The sequence below is a fragment of the Monodelphis domestica genome, chromosome 4, assembly GCF_027887165.1.
Source record: "Monodelphis domestica isolate mMonDom1 chromosome 4, mMonDom1.pri, whole genome shotgun sequence".
Classification (NCBI taxonomy): Eukaryota; Metazoa; Chordata; class Mammalia; order Didelphimorphia; family Didelphidae; genus Monodelphis; species Monodelphis domestica.
This window is the reverse complement of record NC_077230.1, coordinates 394,370,412-394,382,981: the sequence shown is the minus strand read 5'-3', so window position 1 is coordinate 394,382,981 and position 12,570 is coordinate 394,370,412. Positions and strand designations below refer to the sequence as shown.

The 12,570-nt window shown below is 40.8% G+C and overlaps 1 protein-coding gene across 13 annotated transcripts in view; it reads left to right on the top strand.

Annotated features, from left to right (window-relative positions):
• Positions 1-12,570, top strand: part of FHAD1 (forkhead associated phosphopeptide binding domain 1) — a 218,672-nt gene that overhangs the window by 128,679 nt on the left and 77,423 nt on the right. For 12 of the 13 annotated variants that reach the window (XR_008918130.1, XM_056825253.1, XM_056825254.1 and 9 more), the window contains 3 exons: positions 3,258-3,389; positions 7,938-8,045; positions 12,100-12,273. Coding sequence is in view for 12 of the 13 variants with exons in the window: in XM_056825253.1 (XP_056681231.1) it covers positions 3,258-3,389; positions 7,938-8,045; positions 12,100-12,273 (414 nt within the window). In the remaining variant the exon portion in view is untranslated. The remainder of the gene's footprint in view (positions 1-3,257; positions 3,390-7,937; positions 8,046-12,099; positions 12,274-12,570) is intronic. The other variant, XM_056825258.1, reaches the window with a different exon arrangement.

The window sequence follows — 12,570 nt, the reverse complement described above, 5'->3', positions numbered from 1 at the left end:
ATCTCCCAGTCCTGATATTCTGTATTCTAAGTATTCTCCCAATTGGCATATTCTGTGATCTAAGATTCCTCATAGCTCTGACATTCTTTCTTCTAATCTGTTAAGAAATTAAATTTAGGTTCTTATGTTAAATATGAAAGCTCTAAAGTAATATTATGGTCACCAATTTAAAGATATAACTTAAGTCAAAAATGACTTTTAGTAGCTTTAACTACAAAGAGTGAAAATGGAAAAAGGTAGCTAAAGAGACAGGTTTTAATGAGCCTACTAGACCTTCTCTGGTGAAGGTGAGGCTCAGCCCCAAAGGGGCTTAGCTACATCTGGTGGTGTTGTCAGCTAGAGTTCCACCAACACAGCCTTCTCCAAAGCTACAGCAGGGATCTCTGAAACCAGTCTCTCCAGAAGCCAGGAAAGGAAGGCCAGCTACTCACCCAGCCAAGACGAATTCCAAAAGAGGAGACTGAAGGCCAAGTTCCAAGGCAAAGTCTTCTAACACTGAAGTCCAAAGGAGAAGATCCAGGAGTGGGCCTCCAAGAAGCAGTCCAAGAGCCAAGGTTAAAGCTCCAAGGTCCAAGGTCCAAGGTCCAAGGTCCAAGCCAAAGATCCAAGCTGAAGATTCCCTGGACAGGAAGTTCAGGGCTTTTTATAGTCCTTTTCCCACATCACTTCCTGTCTCTTCCTCCACTTTATGGGAAGCAATTGCAGTCTTTCAATTTGCCTAGTACTGCCCAAAGAATGGGGCAGTGGCCTCTGGAGTTGTTACCCACTATAGTAAGTGATTTGCAAACTCTCTTACTTAGTGTTAAGTAGGGGTGTTTAAGTTTTTGCCTGATTAATTTCAAAATTGTTGATTGATAGACAAAGAAAGTTTGATTCACTCTTCACAAATCCCTTCCCAACTCTTAACATTCTGTAAAATAATAACCCTTCTAGCTCTGACATTTGGTGTTCTAAGGTTCCTTCCAGCTTTGGCATTCTATATTTTGAGGTCCTTCCCCATAGATCTCAAGGACTGACCTGAGGACTTTCCTGACTGTGACATTATATGTTCGAAGTTCCCTTCTAGATCTAATAATATTTGTTCTAAGGCCCCTTGAAGTTTCATAGTGGAGGGTAGCTAAGTGGTATAATAGAATAAGTGGCAGGTCTAGAAATCAGGAGGATGAGCTCAAGTCTGGCCTCGGACACTAAATAGCAGTGCGACAATGGGCAAGTCTCTAATTTTTGTCTCAGTTTCCTCATCTGTTAAGTGGGGATAATAATAACATCCACTTCCTAGGGTTAATAATGAGGTATCTATGAAGCATTTAGCATAGTTCCTGATACATAATAGGCTCTCCATGAATGTTATCTATTGTTATTAGGGCCCTTCTGTCACCAACATCCTATGACTCTAAGAAATAAAAGTTCTAGACGCTCTTTCATTATTATTATTTTTTATTTGAAAACTTTTATTTAATTAATAAATGATTTAGAATATTTTTCCATGGTTACATGATTCACATTCTTTCCCTCCCCTCCTCCTAACTCCCTCCCTTAGCCAACCAGCAGTTCCACTGGGTTTTACTTGTGTCATTGATCAAGACCTATTTCCATATTATTAATATTTGCATTAGGGTGATCATTTAGAGTCTACATCCTCCCATCATATCCCATCAAACCATGTGATCAAGCAGTTGTTTTGCTTCTGTGTTTTCTATGTGGATAGCATACTTTCTCATAAGTCCCTCAGAATTGTCCTGGATCATTGCATTGCTGCTAGTAGAGAAGTCCATTACATTTTATTGTACCACAGTGTATCAGTCTCTCCTGTACAATGTTCTCCTGTGTACAAGGTTCTGTTCTTTTCACTCTGCATCAATTCCTGGAGGTTGTTCCAGTTCGCATGGAATCCCTCCAGTTCATTATTCCTTTGAGCACAATACTATTCCATCACCAACAGATACCACAATCTGTTCAGCAATTCCCCAATCGGAGGGCATCCCCTCATTTTCCATTTTTTTTTGCCACCACAAAGAGTGTGGCTATAAATATTTTTGTACATGTCTTTTTCCTTATTATCTCTTTGGGGTATAAACCCAGAAGTGGTATGGATGGATCAAAGGGCAGGCCTCTTAAAGCCTTTTGGGCATAGTTTCAAATTGCCATTCATAATAGTTGGATCAATTCACAATTCCACCTATATCCCTATTTTGCCACATCCCCTACAATATTTATCTTCCTTTGCTTTCATGTTAGCCAATCTGCTAGGTGTGAGGGGGTACCTCAGAGTTGTTTTCATTTGCATTTCTCTAATTAGAAGAGATTTAGAACACTTTTTCATGTGCTTATTAATAGTTTTGATTTCTTTGTCTGAAAACTGCCTATTCATGTCCCTTGCCCATTTATCAGTTGAGGAATGGCTTGCTTTTTTGTACAATTGATTTAGCTCCTTATAAATTTGAGTAATTAGACCTTTGTCAGAGGTTTTGGTTATATTTTTTCCCAATCTGTTGCTTCCCTTCTAATTTTGGTTGCATTGGTTTTGTTTGAACAAAACCTTTTTAATTTAATTTAATCAAAATTATTTATTTTACATTTTGTAATATTTTCTTGCTTGGTCTTAAAATCTTTCCTCTCCCATAAATCTGATAGGTATACTCTTTCATTATTAAACCCAACAGGAGAGTAGTATAGTCAGGTTAGGGTCTCCTTGATAGTTCTTCTCTTCTAGCCTGGGCACATTTCCACCTCTATCAAAAGGCAGCTCCCCAAATAAAGTTAGCTTTAGGGAGATGAGAAATTCCTTTAGCAGAGCAGGAGAAAGGACCCACTGAGGGCAGGAGAATGTGACAAAATGCTGTTCAACAGACCTTACAGAGCCATCATTTGAAAGAGGTAGATACTTAAAACCCAGGTGGAGAATGGTCCTTGTCCACAGACAGATAATGAATTAGTGACCAATCTGATCACTTTCCCCCTAGTCCAGGGTTCCTTCCCTTATACTCCCCCTAGGCATATACCTTACCCCAACTCTGTCTCTCTCTGTCTCTCTATCTCTCTCTCTCTCTCTCTCATACACACACACACACACACACACACACACACACACACACACACAATCACTAACAAAGCAAGGAATCAGTCTCTCTGAGTTGGTCACTGAGCAGCCCCAGATGCCCATGGTCCAGTAGCCTTCAGGGCCTGCCCATGGCATGATGAACCTTCTTTCACCAGCGCCCTTGACCTGTGCTTGGTGCCTTCTCCTCCTCCTCCAGGCCAAGATCAATAGCATCCAGGAGTCTTACCATACCCTGCTGCAGAAGATACATGACCAAACCTTAGAGCACGAGAAGCAGCTGCAGGAAAAGATCAAGCAGCTACAGGAAAAGCAAGAAGAGGAAACCCAGGTAAAGTCATTTCTTTATTATGGTAGCTATCCTTTTTGACCATCATGGTGGAGAGCTTTTCCTCTCTATGATCCAGGTCAGCTACTTGGCTGAACAGTCCTAGATGGACTTTGATCTGATGCTATAGTCAGTGATGACACTATTAGACTGGGAGCTCCCGTGAGAGCAGGGACTGTCTCTTGCCTCTCTTTGCATCCCCAGAGCTTAGAACAGTGCCTGGCACACAGTAGGTGCTTCATAAATGTTGAGCGATTATGTTCGGGGTTCTTGAACACTCAAACACTTTCTGCCTGGCTCTCCACATCTTTGACTCCTGTTTCCTTCAAGGCCCTGCTCTCGTCTCGCCTTGTACAATGAGGGCTTCCTGCCCTTCCTCATGCCAGAGTCCTCCCTCTGTTTATCCAGCATGTATCTTGTCTCTCCGCAGTTGTTGGTATATTATCATGTCTTCTGTAATTATGCTCCTTGAGAGCAAGGACTTTTTTTCACCTTTCATCATATCCATTGTAAAGAGAGAATCTGCAGTGCATGCAAAGCACATCATCTGTCAATCAAAAGGAGCATTCCATGATATTTAGCAAAATGTCTGGCACATAGAAAGCATTTAATAAATGCTTCTAGACTCAATTAAAAGGAGAAAAACACCTATCTGTAAAAATAAAATCCATTTCCCTTTATAATAGCAAAATGAAAAACTTGGAAACAATCTATCAAGCAAAGTGGTTTAGAGGAAAAACTATGCTCAGTGGCACAAAGTATCAGGCCTAGAGTCAGGAAAACTCATCTTCCTGAATTCAAATCTGGACTCAGACACTTACTAGTCTGGGTGATCCTGGGCAAGTTGCTTCACCTTGTTTGCCTCAGTTTCCTCATCTGTAAAATGAGCCAGAGAAGGAAATGGCAAACCTCTCCAGTATCTTTGCTAAGGAAACCCCAAATATGGTCATGAAAATTTGAACACAACTGAAAAACAACTAAACAATAAATTCAGTGGAAAGAATATTAGCTCTGGAGATGGAAGATATATTTCCCACTTTTGATAATTATTTCATAGCAAGTTCTGTAGCCTTCGTGGGCCTCAAGTTCCATATCAACTAAGTGAGGGGGTTGAATCATATGTTCTCCGAGATCTTTTGAGCCCCTTTATCTACAATCCCGTGGCCAGGGAATATTGGGCAAACTACATAGTAACATATAGTAATTAAACATGAATACATTATATAATAACATAGTCTAGTAATATAATAGAATTTTAGGCACCATAAAATGAGAAATAATAGGAAATATGAAAAACCTGTATAAAATAATGAAAAGCCTATGAATGGGATAGTTCATAAACCAACAATGACAAAGAAGATCATGGAAGATAAAAATGACGAATGGAAATAATGGAATGGGAAAAGATGAAATGAGGACAAAAATCTTGATATCAAGTTTCTCTTATAAAACCACATATCCAAAATTGAAAAGAGAATTTATTCAAACACTTAAAAGCAAGAGTCATTCCCCAGTAAATAAATGATCAAATGCTACAATAGGCATTTCTCAAAAGAAGTGACTACTAGCCATCTTTTTAAAAAATACTCTGAATCATTGCAAATTAAAACACCTCCAAGGTTATCACACACAAATTGGACTAATTTACTAAGAAGGGAAATGACAATTGCCAGAAGGACTGTGGGAAAACAGGCATGGGGAGATACTGCTGGTATAACAACAAATTGATACAGCTATTCTGGAAAGCACCCCCAGGAAATCACCAAATTTTGCATGCTCTTTGACCCAGTGATATCACTACTAACTCTAAGCCCCAAAGGTACCAGAGACAGAGGGAATGTCTACCAATGTATGCTCCCCTCCCTACATCTCAAAAAAAAAAAAAACTAAGGAAAATGAAGCTGACGTATAAACTCATTTCACTTCATTTTTAAAAACTGGTGAAAAACAAGATCCCAGGACTAGGCTGTATACATAGTAACTACAATTATCTGCAGTATTTTGTTGTGTTTTGTTTTGTTTTAAGAAAAAGAAAGACAATGAAGGTTTAACAGCAAAACTCCAAACAGTTTTGGAAAGGGAAACAACCAATGTATAATTTCTATGTATTTTAATTCATAGAATCATAATTCAGAACTTTGGATCTTGAAGGGCCCTTAGAATCTGTCTAGTCTGGGGGCAGCTGGGTGGCTCAGTGGATTCAGAATCAGACCTAGAGATGGGAAGTTCTGGGTTCAAATCTGTCCTCAGACACTTCCCAGCTGTGTGACCCTGGGCAAGTCACTTTACCCCCATTGCCTAGCCCTGACCACTCTTCTGCGTTGGAGCCAATACACAGTATTGACTCCAAGATGGAAGGTAAGGGTTAAAAAAATAATCTGTCTAGTCCAACTTCATCTTTTTCATATGAGAAAAATAAATCCTAGAAAAGTTCAGTGACTTTCCCAAGGCCACACAATTGGTTCTACTCTGTTCAAAGCAAAGGATTTTGTCTCGGATTTTTCTTGAGGAGAGATATGTTTGCCTGATTTTCACTTTTCAAAGTCATTAAGTTTATTTGGAGAAGAAGCAATGGCAGCAGCAACAACAACAAACCAAGTCTTTTCCAGATAAACTGCAATCCCGCCACATCTTCTCAGTGTAAGCATGATCTAGAGGGAACCCCTAGGTTCTCTTCCAACTCTCAATCTTCTCAGGGACAAAGGCCACTAAAACATACCCAGAACTCCCCATCAGAACAAGCACAAAACTTTCCATCTACCTTCTTTAATTAAACCTCTTTTTTCTGTGAGCTTCAGCGGGTAAAAAATTGAAGCTATCCTTTATGCAACTTAATTGGATTTAGGGGTTCAATTATGAGGAAAACTGCAAAATTATTATTCACCGCAGCATATGGTATCTCAGCCAAATAATGGGTCCAACAGGCTTCCTGTGAGCTGTCCTGGGAAGCTAACCACAGTCTATAACTTTGTTTCTGTGGGGGGAAATGTGTTCTGAGAGCCAAACAGCTCCCATTTTGAGCAAGCCGAGAAACACAAGCCGGCAATAAGGGAGGACGGCCTGTAGTCGTCTCCTCCAGCCCTTTGCAGTGAGCGAGTAGCAATACCCAAACCAGTTTTCCCTGCTTTGTGCCCACCTCCCACACTCAGGCTCTTTCCAATTTTTTTCTAGTATTCACTGTGGTGATTCCCACATTTCAATGCCTGTGTTAAGCAGCCTGACCTGAATGTGTTCACTGGCAAGCTGCCTTCTTAATTAGGAATGGCTCAGACAAGCAGTTCCAGCATGCTCTTTCCTAAACAAAGCTGGCCAGGCACCTGGGAGACTTTGCTCCCCTTTCTAAGAATAAGTGTGGCTTTGATATAGGAAACGGTGTGTTCTAGATAAAAGCCCAGACCAGAAGTCCAGAGACCCTGGGTCCTAGTCCTGTCTTGTCCCCTGTCAGTGTGAGATGGGGCCGCAGTGACTACCCTTGTCAAATGAGGGTTGGACCAGAAGGCCCCTGAGATCTCTCAAAACTCTTATATTCTGTGGTCTAGTGTTCTATGTTTTGAGATCCATTAGAACTCTAAAGCTCTACAGTCCCTTTAGCTTTATTGTTAATCTTTTTCCAAAGTCCTTCTCAACCCTGACATTCTATGTTCTGAGTTTACACACAGACATATTTACCTCTCAATAGTCTATGTCCTACAGTCCAGATAATATTCTATGTATCTTCTAATATTCTGGGTTCTAAGGGGCTTCTCCCAGCTCTGACATTCTCTGTTCTAAGGTCTCTCCCAGCTCTCACATTCTCTGTTCTAAAGTCTCTCCCAGCTCTGACATTCTGTTCTAAGGTCTCTCCCAGCTCCGACATTCTCTGTTCTAAGGTCTCTCCCAGCTCTGACATTCTCTGCTCTAAGCTCTCTCCCAGCTCTGACATTCTCTGTTCTAAGGTCTCTCCCAGCTCTGACATTCTCTGTTCTAAGCTCTCTCCCAACTCTGACATTCTGGGTTCTAAGATCTCTCCTAACTCTGAAATTCCGGGTTCTAAGACTTCTCTCAGCTCTGGCATTCTGAGTTCTAAGACTTCTCTCAGCTCTGATATTCTGAGTTCTAAGACTTCTCTCAGCTCTGACATTCTGGGTTCTAAGATCTCTCCTAACTCTGACATTCTGGGTTCTAAGATCTCTCCTAACTCTGACATTCTGGGTTCTAAGACTTCTCTTGGCTCTGACATTCTTTGTTCTAAGGTCTCTCCCAGCTCTGACATTCTCTGTTCTAAGCTCTCTCCCAGTTCTGATATTCTCTGTTCTAAGTTCTCTCCCAAATCTGACATTCTGAGTTCGAAGCTTTCTCCTAACTCTGACATTCTGGGTTCGAAGCTTTCTCCTAACTCTGACATTCTGGGTTCTAAGACTTCTCCCAGCTCTGACATTTCACATTCTAAGAGTCCTTCTAGCTCTGATATTTGTGTTCTGAGTCTCCCAACTCTCCCATTCATGACCTTCATTAACGTCTTTCTCCCTTATCCATGGCCACACTCAGTAAAAGCTCTTGCCTGGCTTTCAGGTTTGGAAGGACAGTGTGACCCAAGAGAAGAACAAAGCTAAGGCTGCTGTGGAGGAAGAGAAGAAAAAAGTCCAAGATCTTGAGAACCACCTAAGGAAGCTGAAACAGGTAGAAGCCTTTCTTGGGGAGCAGGCAGAGACCTCCAATAGCCAGAAATCTGTGTGAGGAGGGGAGACCTGAGATCCGGCTCACCAGGCTTTGCGTGGGCCAAGAGAGCAGCCCTTTGGACATAGGCTGGGTGGTAGATGGAGCCCTTCCTCGAGAGTCAGGATGATACAGCTTCAACTGTGACCTCTAACATATGAGAGCTGTGTGACCGAGGATTGGTCATTTAACCTCCTGGAGCATCAGTCTTCTCATCTGTAATATGGGAAAAATAGCTTCTCATTACTAACCCAGGAGGCTGTTGTGAGATTCAAATAAGGAAATATCTGTAAATTATTGTATAAACCTAAAAGCCTATGTACGGCTCAAATCTGTTTGTTTGTTTTAACTATTATCCTCCATCTTAGAATCAGTACTCTGTATTGGATCCAAGGCAGAAGAGTGATGAGTGGTAAGGGCTAGGCAATGGGGTTAAGTGACTTGCCCAGGGTCATACAGCTAGGAAGTAGCTGAGACCAGATTTGAACTCAGGACCTATCATCTCTAGGACTGGCTCTCAATATACTCAGCCACTTAGCTGCCCCCCTGGTAAACTGATGTAGAGAGCTGTCTGGTAAGGAGTTTCCCCTTAATATGTATATTATATATATATATAAAATATATACACATATTATTTATAAAACATATATAATAATATTATACATAATAATGTAGAGAGAGAGTACTTTCTCTGCATCTCATAATAACTAATGATTTGTTGTAGGACTTTAAGAGAGCAAAGTATACAAAGAACTAGACCAGGAGTCAGGAAGACCTGAGTTCAAATCCAACCTCAGATCCCAACTAGCTGTGTGACCCTGGACATTCAAACTGCTCTCTGTCTCAGTTTCCTCATTTATAAAATGGGGATAACAATAGCATCTGGTGCAGTGATTAGATTAGACTCTTCTTCCTGAGTTCAAATCCAGCTTCAGATACTGCCTAGCTATGTGACTCTGAGTAAGTCACTTATCCCTGTTTGCCTCAGTTTCCTCATCTGTAAAATGAGCTGAAGAAGGACATGGAAAACCACTTCAGTATCTTTGCCAAGAAGACTCCAAGTGGGGTCACAAAGAGTCAGCAATGAATAAGAAGACTAAAAAACAAAATAGTGTCTGCTTGCCCAGGTGGTTTTGGGGATCAGATGCTTAGCACGGTGCCTGGCCCATAGGGACTGCTCTCTAGCTAAATGCTAGTTATAAGGTTTCTAAGGGTTAAGGTTTGCAGAGCATTTTACCTAGAAATCGCTGGTATAGAGCACTCCCAAGTTTATAACATTTTACATAATAATAGCTAGTATTTAGGTAATATTTCGGGGTTTGCTTTCCATATTTTGTCTTAGAACGACCTTGGGAAGTGCTATTTTTATTGTTCCCATTTTATAAATGAGGAAACTGAGGACAAACCAGGTTAAATTACTTATCGAGGTAAGCTTCTGAGGAAGGATTTGAACTCAGGTCATCCTGCCTCCAAGCCCAGCCAGCTATCTACTGTACCATCCATCTGCCTCAATTTATAGTCTTAGAGAGTTGCCTAAGGTTAAAAGAAGTTAAAATACTTGGCTAAGGTCACAGAACCTGTCTGGAAACCAGGACTTCCTAAACCCAAAGCTACCTCTTTAGCTTCTTTAGCAATCTGCCTGTGAACTGTTGTTATCCCTGTTAATTATTATTAAAATTATTAGTGAAAAGTATCAAATAATTAGTTATTTCATATTTATGTTATAAATTATTGCCTTATTATTTATTAAATATTAAATAAATATTATAATAAAATAATATATAGTCTTATTTGTTTATGATAAATTATCATTTTGTTAACTTATTAAAGTAATGAATAAAAAGAAAAGTCTAGTTTCTATTAATGAATTATTCTGAGCTTTGTATAGGAATAGAGAGTGTAGATAAGGTAGGCGATCTCAGTCCCAGGGCGTCTGTAGCAATCGTTTGTCAGATTTTCTTCCAATTATTTCCCAGCATCCATCCATGAGCATCATTAACATCCTTCCTCCAAAGCATGTATTAGAGGGTTAATTTAGTTTGGGTCTTTTCCTGGGTCCATCACAAAGAAAAGGACCACCTATTCCTGCCCCTTAAAGACTGACAGTTTACAGCAGACTCACCCTGACCTTGATATACAGATCACAGCCAAGGATACCACAAAAGCAAAAGAATAGACCAGAAGGCAGCTTGGTGGAATGAATAGAGGGTTGGGCCTTGGAGTTGGGAAGACCTATGTTCAAATCCTACCACTGACACATATGACCCTTGTTCAACTCTTTATGACCCCATTTGGGGTTTTCTTGGCAGAGATACTGGAGTGGTTTTCCATTTCCTTCTGCAGCTCATTTTACAGATGAGGAAACTGAGGCAAACTGGGTAAAATAACTTGCCATGGTCACACAAGTAAGTATTTGAAGGCAGATTTGAACTCACAAAGATAAATCTTCCTGACTCTAATCCCAGCTGCTCAATACCAGTAGAATCATAAGTTTGGACCAAAAGATACCAATAGAATTTTTATGGCACCTGCTATGTACCAGGCACCATGCTAAGCATGTTACAAATTAAACTCATTTGATCCTTACAACAACCCTGTGAATAGGTGCTATTATATTGTCCCCATTTTACAAATGAGGAAACTGAGGCAAACAGAGGTTAAGTGATTTGCCCAGTGGCTTGACTCCAAGTCAAGCAGTCTAACCATTAAACTACCTAACTCCCTAGAAAACAAGTTTGGGGGAAAGGAAGTGGACCAGCCAACACTCCAGTACATCTCTTCCCTCCACTGATGCAATCTCACCCTCTTTACTTCTTCTGCTCTGGTCCATATCTTCCCTAGAGGGTCTGCTCCATGTCATGGAGGGAGGTCTTGTGATGCCCCATGAAGAGCAGTGGGACCATCAGTTGTGCACCCAACATCCATTCTGTTTTGGCTATGGGACTCCCTCACACGAATCCATTATCCTTAATGTCCTCCATGTGCTCCAGCTTCTTTAAGCTCCTCGTGCATCTTTTCCTGGTCCTCTGGGTCATCAGTCATTTGGATTCCTCAGAGATCCTGGTATTCCAAGATTTCACCATAAAGCAATCTGGGGAAAGGCAGGTTTTTAAAACAGCTTGGGAACACTGGAAACCCTGCAGAGTGTCCCAGAGGCAGTCCAGCCAAATCCTTGCCTTCTACTTAATTCTAAAACTTGCTCGTTTTCCAGCTGGAGTGACTGCCTACTAAGTTTATACTGATCAGTTGACTCAGTGGATTGCCTATCAAACTGATCTTAATGATCCGGGACAGGTATCTAACTCAAACATAAAAAATTGTACATGAGGTCCCCTGCTGGCCACATGTTGACTTAGTTTTAAAATGTAAATGGTATCCTTGTTCTTATTGTATTTTATTTATTTTTCAAACATGTCCCAATCACATTTTAATTTGGTTCATAGTGTTTAACCAAAAAAAAAAAGTGTTTAACACTTACTTCTTCATCCACTTGTTTTTTCCTGTGTGGATGGTTCATCCAATCTTTTTTTGAGTGGCCATAGAGCTCATAAGTAGTATTTCCATTAAATTTTGTTAATTAATTTTTAATTTAAATTTTAATTAATTGATTAATTTTTTAAAGCCTTACCTTCTGTCTTGGAGTCAATACTGTGTATTAGTTCCAAGGCAGAAGAGTGGTGAGGGCTAGGCAATGGGGATCAAGTGACTTGCCCAGGGTCACCCAGCTAGGAAGTGTCTGAGGTCAGATTTGAACCCAGGACCTCCCATCTCTAGGCCTGGCTCTCGATCCATTGAGCTACCCAGATGCCCTCTAATTAATTAATTTTTAAAATTAACTGGGAACAGCAACATTACTTCTCCCCATCCCCATGCTTTATACAGCTCACTGCTCTTTGTCTGGCTTTGAAACAGAACTACCTACATAAAAATAAGGCAGAACTCAATACCACCTATGCAGAAAAGTGGGGGGGAAGCACATTCGATCTATTTTTCACTTGATGTTTATTGCCCCTTCTAGGAAATGGAATCTAAATCTGAAGAAGGAGGAGTTTTAAGCTCTCACTTAAACGAGGCACTGACCTTGGTAGAAGAAAGCCAGCGGACAAATTCTGTGGACCAGAAAGAAAAAGAAACCCTCACTCTGAGACTGAGCAAAGCCCTAGACGAACTCAGCGAAGCCAGACAGAAACAAGTAGGCTCTGATCTTGCTATGGCTATGGAAATGCTTCGTCAGTGCTCTCTCTCCTGGATCTCCTCCTCCCTTTCCAACTGAGCCTTCTCAGGCTCCCTTGCTGGGTCTTCCAAGCCCTCTCTTTCTAGTCAGCAATCTTTGCCTCCCCAGTTCTTCTCCACAAAATCCTAACTCCTGACTGCAAGTAGGAATAGTTTTAAGCAGTTTGGGGTTTGTTCAGCCCCTGGGCCATTGATTTCATTCTCAAAGTGTAATCTAACTTATGGGTTTCAAGGGGTCCATCGGGTCAAAGGTATT